Genomic DNA, 14,807 nt, shown 5'->3' with positions numbered 1-14,807 from the left:
CTCCTGCTTCCTCCCCGGCCTCCATCTCTTTTGGGGGGTCACTTCTAACTGTCCCTCACTACCTTGGGTCACTATTTTTTTTTAATATAGATGTTTTAAAAGTAGAGATTAAAAGCTTTGCAGGACAAATAGATCAACCAACAAGAACTAGACTGCATATTTGTAATACAGTATATAGCTAGCAGTCATGGTAATCAAAATTTGACAAACCGTTTTTGTACTTTAATATGGTATTTTTAGGATATTTATATCAGGGCACATAATAACTACTCAGAGCTCAAGAATTTCTCCTGCTGTGGTGCCAAAGAAAGAGCTGTGTAGTTGCTGTTAAATGCTGATCCCAGAATAGTTTGAGAATTTTAAATGTCCCTCTCCAAAGGGACTCCAAAATCCCTCTTAGCTGTTGTCTTAAGAAACATCTAATGACAACACAGCACTGAAACACAGTTTGTACCTTGCAGATTCATAGAACTTAGAGCTGGAAGGGACCTTAAACCAAATATCTAGCCAGGACAGAAATTCTTTTTTATGGTATTTTAACAGATGGTCATCTAGTATCTTCTTGAATATTTTCATTGGAAGGGAGTTCATTATTAAAGCAGTCCATTCCACTGTTGGACAACTCTATGAGAAATTCAGTCTACCACTGGGTTAAAGTCTGCTCTCTTGTTACTTTCAGTGTCCTAGTTTGGCCAGCTGAACATACAGTGCAACATACAAGATATTAGTTCCTTCTATAATAAATATTTGAGTTAAGGAACCTTGTGAGAAAAGCCCATTATCCCCCAATCTTTTCTGAAGGTTTCTCTGAGAGCAGAGCAGTGGGCCAAAGGACCCTCAAAATTATGAGCAGAGAGCACTGCATCCAAAGCCATATACTAAGCAGCATTGCTAAATTGGTAAGAGGTTGTCAGAGAAGCAACATCCCTATGCAGCAAAAGTAGACTTACAAAGTAAAAGCAGACCAACCATTTATTTGCAAGGGCGGTTGGCATATTTAAGCATAATCCATTCACTAGTACCCTGTTACTTCAAACACGAAGAGTATAATCAATTTCCAGTGTCATCAGTGTATCTCTTACTGAGATATTTTTTGAAAAGCTCAAATGGGAGCAAACCTTATAGGAGGATTCAAACAAGGCAGTGTACATCACTGTACTGTTATATACCTAATTATCACAACCTCTTTATAATTGAAGCTTAGGACATCCTTGTTTGCATTATTATTTTTTTATTGTAATACAGCTCAGAGTCTTATTTTTTCTTCCTTTGGCAGAAATGTCAGAAACTGATGGCCAAGAGTCCACGGTGACATTTGTTAGTTGACTAATGGAACACTTTTAGGGATAGCTGTAGCTCTTTAACTCCTTCATGCTGCTGGGTTCTAAGTTTAAACTGTGATTTGAAAATATTTAAATCTCTCAGGACTGAAGCTTTCTGAAAAGTCCTGATACACACAAGAAGGAAAGAGCAGAAATCACGCAAAATACACTTGGCTTGATAAAGCTTTTTTTTTTTTTTTAATCGCTCTACAACCTCCATTTGAAAGGCTCTGATACACAATCACAACCTTCTCTCTTACCCTTTTGTGTGTGCCCTCTCAGAGGGGCACAGTTATTCTGACACTATTGACTGAACAATTTGGGGCACACTTTTAAAAGGCTTCCTGCTTTTAACAGCATGAGGATCCTGCTTTGGAGCCACTGTTCAAGTCAATAGTGTGACCTAACATGCAATGCTCCAGCTGTTCCTCTACGGCCAACACCTGCCTGACAGCTTCTTCAAAGGCCACTGTCACGTTAGTATCATCTTTGGCACTTGTTTCTAGATAAGGGTAATCTCCATTCTCCATGCACCAGGCTTGTGCCTCCTCAGTAGTCACTTGCCTATCCTCTTTGTCTACCTTGTTACCCAGAACTACAAAGGGGAAGTGCTCAGGGTCTTTCACATCTGCATAGTAGATGAATTCTTTCTGCCAGTTACCAAGGTTCTCAAAGCTCTGCCGGTCATCCACGCTGAAGGTCAAGAGGCAGCAGTCTGCTCCCCTGTAGAAGGGTGTCCTAAGGCTCTTGAAACGCTCCTGCCCTGCAGTGTCCCAGATCTGGAGAGTTACAAAACGTCCATCTACCTCCAGATCTCGATTTAAGAACTCTACCCCTATGGTGTGAAAAGCCTGGGAGTCAAACTTATTGGTTACATAACGGTTCATAAGCGAGCTTTTCCCAACTCCACCATCACCCAATAGAATAACCTTTAAGAGCAAGGATTTCCCACTCATTGTTGCAGCACCAGTTGGGGAGGAGTTTATAACCAAGAGAACCTGAAAATAAAAGAAAAAGTAGGAGGGAAAACAGTTAAACCTGAAACTGAAATCAACTTCATAGTAAATGTCTCTGAATTATATGGCCTACTCATTTAACCTCTCTTGATTCATGGTCATTAACTATGTAGTACAGCAGAAGGAATAGAATCCTTTTGCATACAAGGGAAAATAGGTCTTGTTTTTCTGAGGTCTTCTGCCTGTGCCAGGAAAATGGCTGAATGCCATGGGTAAATGGACTAGCAGATGGTGCTATAATTTGGTTCAGTTCAGACCCTGTTCTAGGCGAGAGAGCCTAGAACAGGAATACCACTCAGATGTGTAACCATATTATGAGTTTCCAGTTTGACAGTTCCAAACAAGAGGCAAATAGTACAAAATTGATTTGGAGTTTGAAGCCTGTTCATGACGGACCCAAGAATTATTGAGGAGAGAAAGCTGTAGAAGCTGAAATTTTAATTATGTCAGTAAGGTTTGGGGCTACAATTAGACTGGACCCCAGAACTTGGAAGAGAGATAAAGGTCAAGTTTCTTCAGGCATTTGCCTCATTATACTTGCATTGATACAGATACCCTCACAAGTAAAGGATCTTCCATAATCTTTTCTTCATGGAACAATGACATGTAAATTGATGATTGTTGACTGGGATCATTGTAACAGCTATCATTTAGGAAGAAAATCTTGAATAGCTTATTAATTTTTAGATTTAGGTTCTAATTCCATAATGGCACCAATGAAAATAGACTGTAAACTTTAAAGTGCTAATAACAATGCAGTACCCTTCTTGGTACCTCCACAACATGTCTGTACATGGAATATCTAGAATGCATCTTACGATAAAAAGATCAAACGTTTACTGAACAACTAACTGGTACTAGATTTGGTAAGTACTTTCACACTAGGTCCACTGTGGGAACAAAACAATGATGATGTTAACTGGGTGTTATTTATGCAAGAGACCCAAAGAGATGAAAACCAATTACTAATCAAAAGAGCACATGCAAAAGAGCTTCTGGAGGCACACACATTTGAAATGTAATTTTAAAAAGCCTCATTAGTCCTTAGTATTATGTTGGTGCATGTGTAATAATTATATATTTTTCTAAATATTCCTTTTTAAGAGATCAAATGAAAAAATATATATACCTACCCAGTTGGGTCTTTGCCACAATTTTAGTCTTTTCCTTGTTGTTGTTTTATTCTTTCTTTTTAGGGTTCTAGAAAATGGATTAGGAAATGTTATTTTTAAAAATGTATAATAAAACAAAGTTAAGGCTATATATAAATATACTCAAGTCAGGAAAGAAACAGACCCACCTCAACTTACCTGTAGAGGATGCTTTTCACAAATATACTTAAGAGTTCAAAATGCTACAAATGCTTAACACGGACAAAATAATATTATTGCAAAAACTTTAACTTGTCCTAATGAGTGTACTTCATATGGCTTTTAGAGTTTTATATTGTCCCTCCACTGAACTCTTCATTCAAAGTAAAGGTAAATCAAAGGAAGTAGATGATAGTCACAATAGATGATATTCAGGAAAGGGAAAGCACAGAGGAGGAGTCTAAGACATGTCGAAATCCTAAGTCAGAGATGAAACTCCTTCCCTTTATGTCTACCAATGTTCCCATCTCCAAGAAAGTTATTAATGCATTCACCAATCTGCCTCAAGGTTGTCTCTGAAATTGATTCCATAAGATCAGAGAAGAAATAATAATGTTTGGGGGCGCCTGGGTGGCTCAGTCGTTAAGCATCTGCCTTCGGCTCAGGTCATGATCCCAGAGTCCTGGGATCGAGCCCCACATCGGGCTCCCTACTCAGCGGGGAGCCTGCTTCTCCCTCTCCCTCGCTCCCCCTGCTTGTGTTCCTGCTCTCGCTGTCTCTCTCTCTGTCAAATAAATAAATAAAATCTTAAAAAAAAAAAGAAATAATGTTTGGAGATACCCTGTTTACAATATATTCTCTTGGCTAATTTTTTTACTCATTAATTTTGATCATGTCTTGAACACAGGTTTTAGTATTTAGCTGGCTTTATTAAATTCAAACACAACATTCACTTAACATTATAGTTAATTATGGCAAGAGTGTTATTTAAGCAGCATCAAGAGTGCTGGTCTAAAGAGAAAATCAGTTCTTAGATTTGTTGAGTATTCTTTCTTAAGAACAAAGAAGAGTGTAAGAAATCTCTATTGCCTAATAATCTCATGTTATTTTTTTCAAATATAGATAAAGCATATAATAAGGAATTCATCAGAGACCTAAATCAGTAATTATGAATTTAAATAATGTCTTCTAAATTGATAGGCTTTATCTTCCTTCTTGGTCTATATCTACTCTAAAAAATTTTCAAGTTTTCTACCATTACTGATTTTTGTCCTCTTTTTTCCTGCTCTCAAATTGCTTTCTTTGGAACTAGTTCAAGTAACAAACATTTCTTTAAATGGAAATGAAACAAGCATTAGCACACTTCTTTATCCTTTATATGGGTCTGTAGGATAATTTTACAGACTGCTCACTTAAAAAAGGAACAGAGGAAGTACAAACTTGGGTAACAGTACTGGTAATATTAAGGGCCCGTGCCAAATGAGCTTCCTCAAGTTCCTAGCAAACAGGTGTTTACGTGATTAAACAACTCACTAACTCCCCTTTCTCAGCTGTGGATAAACTCAAATGATGGTCAAGGACTGAGTGAATGTGGAAACCAAATACTCAACTCCAGGAATAATGATGAAGTATTAATAACCATCTGAGATAATGCTGCAGTTGCTTGTGCATTCCCTATTTGGTCATTTGCACATACAACTTCTGGGTACATAGGTTCTATACCAGGGAAAAGGGAGGAAAAGCAGTGTGGCTCCGTGTGAAGGGCACTGGGTTGCCAGCAATCAGGAGACAAAAGTCTTCATCACTACTACGCCATTCATTTATTTTATGAACTTGAGCAGGTTATTTAATCTTGCTTTGTTTCAATATCTTCCTATACAAATACAGAGCTGATAATACCTGCCCTACTTAACTCACAGGATTTGGCGAGGCGGGGGGGATGAATAACTTAGGAAGTTTGCAAAAATTTGTAAGCATGTATTGAAATTTTGGGTTTGAGATTTTTGTTCCTCTTGCTCCTTCACCTCCTGTCATTCACTGTTGGGGGCCTTGTGACTCAGTATGAACCCTCCTCAGAAAAGGCCTGCCAGTAGGAAGATCACAATTCTTCCTTTCCTCTTCCTTCAGTATCTGAGAAGGCCTTGTTCCCTAACAATTTTGAGTATCTGCATACACCACAGAATCTTAGTGTCAGGGGGACCCTAAGGGTCTTCTGGTCCAATCCTGCTACTGATGATTGAGAAAACATTTGAGTGCCTATTGTGTGCTCTGTCCTTACTAAGCTAACCCTCCGCTCTCCTCCACTGTCTCCAACTCCCATTTGTCTCCTGAAGGTAGAATTGAATACAGTTTAGACATGTCTCCTTGTCTTCAGTCACTAAATCCTGTGGATTTTTCCTTGGAATATTCTTTCCCGGTCCTCTGCTACCATCCTTACTTTGACCCACATCTCCTTGCATCTAATCTATTGTGAAAACTTCCTGGCTCTTCTCTCCCTGCCTCTGGTTTCTCCCTACCTACTTTGCAAAGCTTCATTACTTGAGCACCCATTGGGTGTAGACACTGTTGGAAATGCATACATTTTTAAAGCAAGGTCCTACCCTCAAGGAATTTATGAATTAACATATAAACTTCAGATCTCATGATTTACAGTTGAAATGGTATCATTATATTGCCTTATTTAGTTTTTTTTTTTCCTAAGTATGTCTTTCCTACACAACCAAATTTTAAATTCCTGGATGGTAAAACCCTTGTTTGTATGTCTTTGAAGCCCCTCCATCCATGCAGCAAGCATATCATTCCTATGGATAATGAATAATATTCACTTATTAGTTAACTGTTTAGGTGGGTGCTCAGAACTAATGCCTCTGAATTGATGCCAAGGTACAAGAGATCTGCAGTTCTGTAAGATGTCCAAATACTATTATTTATTTGTGACTAAAGAGCAGAAATTACGGACTTATCTGCATCACTTTCTAGATGGGACTTACCAGGGATTTCACCTGTTGAAAGCCAGTGGCAATGCTCTAGTTTCCCTCCCCCGCCCCTCCATTTTTAAGAGAAATATATAAATTTCTCCATCCCCACCAAATGTCAGAGTGGTATAATTATCTCCACATTATGTTTTCAGTGGAGGCTGGCGTCCCAACCATCATTATCATTATCATCATTTGAAAATAAGTGTGATATCCTTTAGTACATACTCAAAAAGGACTAGCACAGTATAAAAGTAAACTAAATTTTTTTCCTCCTCCAGAATATGCCAGATTAAAGTCAAACCTTAAAAGAAGATAGCATTAAGGAGGCAATGGAATTCTTTGATAAACCTAAGTACATTTAACGGGAAAGTCAAATCCCTTACGCATCTTGTATGGGTCCCCTATCAGCTTAGGATTTTGACTAAAATGTTTAATCTGATTTTGGTCCTATTCAGAGAAAGATCTGCCTTTGAATAACTCATATGTCCCGGAGATGCAATTCCCCTTTCTTACCCACTCTCCACAATTAACAAGAATTTTCTAAGAATAGTATATTCACTTTTTTTCCCCCAGAGTCTAAGTCTCAGACAATAAGGTAAATTAGAAACTCACATAACCAATGCTCCCTAGTTTTCTTTGTTCTTCAACACACTTGAAACCTTTTGAATCTGCTGTGCCCGCACCCACACAGCTTATTAAAATTATTGTATTTAGCTGGGGATGCTTAGGGGTGTGTGTGGGGGGGAGTGTGAAAAGAAGCAGTACAATGACGAGAAAGAGGTTGAACCTTTGAAAACAGAATATTTTAGTGTGATGATGGATAGACGAGAAATAGAAAAGCAAACTGGCAACATCAGTTTGGTTGCCATGGGCGGAATGATGCTCAAATCCATTGTGCAGTTTGTTTGGGAGTATGTGTTGACAGGGATGTGGTACTGTAGGGCTGGGGGTAGGGGAAGAGCAGCAGGGGAGAGCTAGGTAGTGGATGAGAGTGGCCGTGGTGGTAATCTGCACAGGGGAGGAGCCATGGTTGAAGCTACAGGGAAAGCCCATCTTAGTGACACACTGGTTGGGCCACCCAACTCACTGTTGATTCCTGGCACAGTATTTGGAAAATATTGCACTGGAGAACTGGGCAGGGCTTTCTTTAACTTATGTAAAAATCAATAGAAACAAGAAGTGATTGCGTCTTTGAGACCCTCTACCTTAAATGGTGTAGGTTGTTTCCAGTACAACCTGATGCTTGTTGGTGGGGGTGGGGGAGGGTTCTGTAGCGGGGAAGCCGTCTGACGCACTGGATTCATTATGTAGAGCAATCAAGTTATCAGCTACATTCCTGCTCTGAGTCCAAATGCCACAGCTGTCATGCCACTGAAACACTATTCCCACATTTATGACCATATTTATATCCTATATGCAACCGGAAGGGTTCAATGTGGAATTTCACCTCTAACCTTTCACTCCTCACAACAACAGCTCTAGGGCTATGAGCCCGAAGGCACACTAGATAGCAATTTGGCCCTGTCCCAGGCCACTTCTTCCCAAGTAGACCGCCAGGAGACAGGTAGGTGAGGTTTGGGTGACATTAAGAGAGCAGAGTATAGGGGAAAGAATCTTCCTTAGGAGACTGGGAATGCTGTTATCTCTACGACAGGGTCACTGTTGGCATTGGGGATCTAGAAAGTGAGATGTTACGTACAGTTCCAACTACCTCGGACCCGGGTCATCTCCCCTCATCCCCATCTCTCAGAATGAGCAGCTGTGGCGCATGCGCACTGAGCCACACCCGTTCCCCCACGGAGCCCTGCGTCTATCTGCGGGGCTTTGCCAGCCGCTCCGAATTACTCAGCAACGCCCCCCTCCATCGTCACCTTCCCCCCCAACTCCGACCCCTGCAGTGTCTACGCCTCTTTCCCAAGGTGCAGATGCCCCGGGGCATCACCTAGACCTCCCTTTCTCCCTCTTCCCACAGGCCCCCCCACCTCCCGGCCGCCCGCGTCCACTGGTCGCTAGCCCCTCTCCCTGCCCACGCACCCGCACCTACCCAATACAATGGGAGAGAGATGGTGGGGGGGGGGGCCGCGGGTGCCAGGCAGGTCAGCTCTGCGTGCCGGCAGTCCGGCTCCTCAGTGACACGGTCACCGCTCCTGCCGCCTCCTCGTCCTCGGTGGGGCAGCAAGAGCAGCTCGGACCTCGGTGGCCTGACAGCTGCCGCTCGCGCCCGCCACCGCCGCCGCGCAGCGTCTCGCGCCCGCGCCCGCCAGGGGAGGGGGCGGGGCCCGCGCCGCCTCCTTGTGCCCCTTTCTTGGAGCCGGAGACCCGGCGTAGCGGCCTCCTGCCCTCGCGTGTCGAGAGCGCTCCCTGGCTCGCTCGCTCTTCCTTCATGCGCAGGGTCCAACCCTGGCCTCCCTTGTCCTCTCCTCTCCTCGCCGATTAGTAGGCACAATGACCATGGACCGTCAACTATTGCTCTCCCGTTTAGCTCCTCTGCTGCCCGGGCCACGCCCCAATTCCTGCAATTATCCTTCAACTTACCTCACATTTACCTTTCCTCCAAACCCTCTACTTTTGCAGAGAATAGCACATACACCCTCTGGTTTCAAATAACTCAGGGAAACCCATGATCACAGCGCCTTACTAGACCCTCTAGCTGGGCACTGCTCATGAAATTCTCTTGGCAATCCAAACAGAAAGGTTCACATTGATAGCTCAGGCCTGGAAAACACACTGCCCTTTAATCTTAACAGTTACCTTTCTAGACGGCCACACAGGGAGTATTACCTGAGGTTTCTGGACATGTTGCTGGGGCAGAACGCAGTGTTCCAATTGTGCTTAGCCACCCAGCCAGTCCCTTTTTGTGTCCTGTGGCCCTCTGGTACCTCCAACTAGTTTGTGATTTTTTCCCCCTGAGACCAAAAGAGCTCCTGGCGTCATTTCGCTTGCACTCCGACTCTCTGTCAGGCAGATCCACCTCCGAAGCTTCCCCGATGTATGAGAACCTGTGCCTGTATGGCACTGCCCCTCGCTCACCATGTGCCCCCCTCAGGGCTCTCACATATGCTCTCCCTGCATCTGGGCCACTCTCTATCTCTTCACAAGTCAGCCACTCAGTCAATCTCACAGGCCCAGGTTAACTGTCACTTCCTTAAGGTAACCTTTCTCAATAACCCCAGAATAGAGAAAGTGCCCTGATTTCTTTTCTGGTGGCCCATATAGCCAGCCTGCTGTACTTTTCCTTCATAATATGTATCCATTTACGATGAGATATTTAAATGTATGATTATTTGATTGAAAACTGCCTTCCTCCACTAAACTATGTTTTACCATAAAGTCCAGGATTATGACTGTTTAGATTTTCCATCATATCCTCAGAGCCTAGGTCAATGTTTATTACATAGGACATGCTCAGAAAATATTTGTTTAATATGAATGAAGGTTATATCATCAATTATTGTTATTTTAAAATAAAATGAATGGATCTAATTGAATCCCTTGTGCCTCTACTTAAACTAGTCCTGCCCCCCACACAAACACCCTAAAACACACTTCTGATAAAGAGATGTACTTAATCCTCTAAATCAAATTTTTACTCACACATTCTTATTTGTAATAAAAGAAAACTTTTGAGCATGGGCCCCAATATATGTATATGTATTTATAGGTTATATATATGTACTACTGTGTATATATACTTTATACATTACATTATAGATACATTATAATACGTATACATTACAATACTCCAACACAGAAATTTTAAAAAAATGAGAAAAAATAAATATGTTGATGTCTGTGTTGTCTTTCTGCACTCCAATGAATTGTTTTGTGAACTACTCAAAATAACAGTTCTTCATATTAGAGTCTCTCATCTTTAAGTGAATCTAGGCTCTTTTGTCCTTTTCTCTAGATGCTACTTTTCCAAGTTTAATAATCTCCGAGAATCCTCTAAACCTGTTTGCAAGTTTTAAGGAACTTTTAATTTCTAGGCTTGGGCACCCAGTTCTGTAGCCAGAAGCTCATACTGCTGAAGGCATTACATATTTGCAGAATGTGGGAACCCCTAGGGGTAAGTGAAATCCTATGTTAGTCCAAAGACTCCTAACTGCAAATCCTATTCTAAAAGAATCTTTAGAGGCCTTTTGAAAAGCAACTACCATTCATGTGGAACAGAAGCAATGTGACTACCATTAGTTAATGAGGAAACAGCACAAAGTGGACAGCTCAAAGTTTCAAAGTAACTGCTGTAGGTGGTTTTGTGGCTCTCAGACTAGACTATTCTAAATGATCCATCACTGAGATCTCTCAGGCCATGCTCTCCATGAAAAACTCTTCCATGCATAATGAAATAATTTAATCCTATCTTTGTGACACAGTTACACACACACACACACACACACACACACACACACATCACTTTTCTACCAAAAACAGAATCTTAGTGCAGTCAGTACATAGGAAGCTAAACCATGATTGTCTTTAGATAATGGAGAAAATGTGACTTTTGTAGAGTAACACATACATGCAAAAATCAGCATTCAATGTATGCAATTTATTATCTCCAAAAGTCCCCAATCCTGATTCAGTTCTAAATACATTGACCTGGGCTTAAAGAAGACGTAATTGGAATGTAATTAATATAAAAGAAAAGCCTGATTCAGTGGTCACAAGATGCATATGAACAAAAGAGTTCCATGAAGAGTTCAAATAAATTAATAAACAATGCATACTATTTCCCTTCCTGGAGAATTATAATGCATATTAGAACTTAAAGACTTTTGGAATTTTGCATTAAAGAAACCCTTTTTAAAAAAACAAACATTTCCCAAATATTTGAGACCACAGATTCCTTTTATTTATGGAACACCTGGTAACAGCACTAGTGCATCTCAGAACCCAATTTGGCAACTGCTGTCTTAATCAATTTCACAAAGTTGTAATGTGTGATAAAAGGACATTGGTTTGCCTTAAACATGGATGGTAATACTTGTCATCTTGCTTGGCCACTCAGATTGGTTTGTAGTGGCTTTTTTTTGAGAATTGTGCTGTGAAGGATTCTAAGGTGCATCCAGCTCAGTAGGAAAGACTGATTAGTTAGAGATGACTACCATGGAGGAAGCAATGTGTTTGCCATCCTTGGCCTGGAGTATTTCTATGGCAACTATACTTTTCATATTTTCCAGATAGTTCTGCTTTTGAATATTTTGTTCTTTTGTCCCCACATTTACAGTAATACTTATGACACCATCTGATGTTTTATTCAGAAAATATAGTAGCCATAAATATGTAAAAAGGAAATTGGACAGTAAAATTTGTCAATATTTACCAATCATTGTCCAAAGCAAGTCACTGGTTCTGGTGACACCATATTTTTTTAATTTAAATTCAATTTAGCCAAAATATAGTACATCATTAGTACTAGACGTGATATATTTTTTTTTTATCACTTGGCTGGGGATAATCTTGTGGAAAAGGGATATTTTGCAAGTTCTTCCATAGCCTGAAGGAAAAATCTCTAAAGACTATTCAGTTATTGAAAGCCTCAGTATGAATTTAGTTTTATTATTTTTAAAAACATATGTATTTTCAATCTTTGTCCACTAAAAAACACTCAGAAACAATGAAAAACTGTGTCAAAAAGCAACTCTAGTACTTAGACTGAGATTCTTTTTTTTTTTTTTAAAGATTTTATTTATTTGGCAGAGAGAGACACAGCGAGAGAGGGAACACAAGCAGGGGGAGTGGGAGAGGAAGAAGCAGGCTTCCTGCTGAGCAGGGAGCCAGATGCGGGGCTTGATCCCAGGACCCTGGGATCATGACCTGAGCCGAAGGCAGACGCTTAACGACTGAGCCACCCAGGCGCCCCTAGACTGAGATTCTAAGTACCATTCTCCAGTGAAAGGAACCAAGGTTTCTTAGAGAAATGGCTGATTCTACGTCTGTGGCAAGAAGTGTCCAGGATGAACCTGGAATATCTTGTCATACTAGATATCAAAGAAGCTAAGGAACTGTGAGATAATAGCAAATAATGTATTGGTCTCTAGCTCCGGTTCCTGGCACAGAGCTCCTAAATTCCATGTAAATTCCTAAGTGATAAGACCAGTGGGAACATCTTTTGTTCTAATATTTGGTCTTCTTTAAAATTTAAATTCAATTTAGTTAATATATAATGTATTATTAGTTTCAGGGGTAGAATTTAGTGATTCATTAGTTGCACATAACAACCAGTGCTCATTACATCAAGTGTCCTCCTTAATGCCCATCACCCAATTACCTCATCGTCACACTCACCTCCCCTCCAGCAACCCTCAGTTTGTTTCCTAGAGTTAAGATTCTCTTATGGTTCCCTTCCCTTTCTGTCTTTTTTATTTTTCCTTCCCTTCCCCTATGTTCATCTGTTTAGTTTCTTAAATTCCACATATGAATGAATCACATGGTATTTGTCTTTCTCTGACTTATTTTGCTTAGCATAATACCCTCTAGTTCCATCCACATCATTGCAAATGGCAAGATTTCATTCTTTTTGATGGCTGAGTAATATTCCATTATATATATGGAAGATTGATATATATATATATCACATCTTCTTTATCCATCTTTATCCATTCATCTGTCGATGGACATCTGGGCTATTTCCATAGTTTTCTGCTATGAACATTGGGGTGCATGTACCCCTTCAAATCACTATTTTTGTGTCCTTTGGATAAATACCTACTAGTGCAAGTGCTGGGTCATAAGGTAGTTCTGTTTTTAACTTTTTGAGGAAACTCCATCCTGTTTACCAGAGTGGCTGTACCAGTTTGCATTCCCACCAACAGTTTAAGAGGGTTTCCCTCTCTCCACATCTTTGCCAGCATTTATTGTTTCCTGAGTTGTTAATTTTAGCCATTCTGACTGGTGTGGAGTGGTATCTCATTGTGGTTTTGATTTGTATTTTCCTGATGCTGAGTAATGTTGAGCATTTTTTCATGTGTCTGTTAGCCATTTGTATGTCTTCTTTGGAGAAATGTCTGTTCATGTCTTCTACCCCTTTCTTAACTGGATTTTTTGGTTTTTTGGGGTGTTGAGTTTGATAAGTTCTTTATAGATTTGGATACTAGCCCTTTATCTGATAAGTCATTTGCAAATATCTTCCCCCATTCCATAGGCTGCCTTTTAGTTTTGTAGACTGTTTCCTTTGTTGTGCAAAAGCTTTTGCTCTTGATGAAGTCCCAATAGTTCATTTTTACTTTTGTTTCCCTTGTCTTTGAAGACATGTCTGGCAAGAAGTTGCTGCAGCCAAGGTCAAGGAGGTTGCTGCCTTTGGTCTCCCGTAGGATTTTGATGGATTCCTGTCTCACATAGAGGTCTTTCATCCTTTTTGAGTTTATTTTTTGTGTGTGGTGTAAGAAAGTGGTGCAGTTTGATTCTTCTGTGTGTGGCTGTCCAATTTTCCCAACACCATTGGTTGAAGAGACTGTCTTTTTTCCATTAGATATTCTTTCCTGCTTTGTCAAAGATTAGTTGGCCATAGAGTTGAGGGTCCATTTCTGGATTCTCTACTCTGTTCCATTGATCATCGTGTCTATTTCTGTACCAGTGCCATATTGTCTTGATTACAGCTTTCTAATACAGCTTGAAGTCCAGAATTGTGATGCCTCCAGCTTTGGTTTTCTTTTTCAAAATTACTTTGGCTATTCAGGGTCTTTTCTGGTTCCATACAAATTTTAGGACTGTGTGTTCCAGGTCTGTAAAAAATGCTGTTGGTATTTTTTTTTTTAAAGATTTTATTTATTTGAGAGAGAGAATGAGAGAGAGAGAGCACATGAGAGGGGGGAGGGTCAGAGGGAGAAGCAGACCCCCTGCTGAGCAAGGAGCCCGATATGGGACTCGATCCCGGGACTCCAGGATCATGACCTGAGCCGAAAGCAGTCGCTTAACCAACTGAGCCACCCAGGCGCCCCTGCTGTTGGTATTTTGATAGGGATTGCATTGAATGTGTAGATTGCTTCGGGTAGCATAGACATTTTAACAATATTTGTTCTTCCAATCCATGAAGACTGGATTTTAACAATATTTTAACAATATTTGTTTTAACAATATTTGTTCTTCCAATCCATGAAGAACAAATATTGTTAAAATGTCTATGCTGAAAAACATTCCATGCTTTTCCATTTCTTTGTGTCTTCCTCAATTTCATTCTAAATATTCTATAGTTTTCAGAGCACAGATCCTTTACGTCTTTGGTTAGGTTTATTCCTAAGTATTTTATGGTTTTCAGTGCAATTATGAATGGGATTGATTCCTTGAATTCTCTTTCTTCTGCTTCACTGTTAGTGTACAGTTGCAACACAGAACAGAAATGCAACTGACTTCTTTGCATTGATTTTATATCCTGCAACTTTGATGAATTCCTGTATCCTA

The 14,807-nt window shown here is 40.4% G+C and overlaps 1 protein-coding gene across 1 annotated transcript; it reads right to left on the bottom strand.

The window, feature by feature from the left end:
- Positions 1 to 1,663: 1,663 nt before the first annotated feature.
- Positions 1,664 to 2,278, bottom strand: RAB9B (RAB9B, member RAS oncogene family). Its single transcript, XM_021691373.1, has one exon. The coding sequence runs from the start codon at positions 2,276 to 2,278 to the stop codon at positions 1,673 to 1,675; it is 606 nt and encodes a 201-aa protein (XP_021547048.1). The 3' UTR covers positions 1,664 to 1,672.
- Positions 2,279 to 14,807: the final 12,529 nt, after the last annotated feature.

Source organism: Neomonachus schauinslandi, chromosome X (genome assembly GCF_002201575.2).
Source record: "Neomonachus schauinslandi chromosome X, ASM220157v2, whole genome shotgun sequence".
In the NCBI taxonomy this organism is placed as follows: Eukaryota; Metazoa; Chordata; class Mammalia; order Carnivora; family Phocidae; genus Neomonachus; species Neomonachus schauinslandi.
This window is presented reverse-complemented; position numbering and strand designations above follow the sequence as displayed.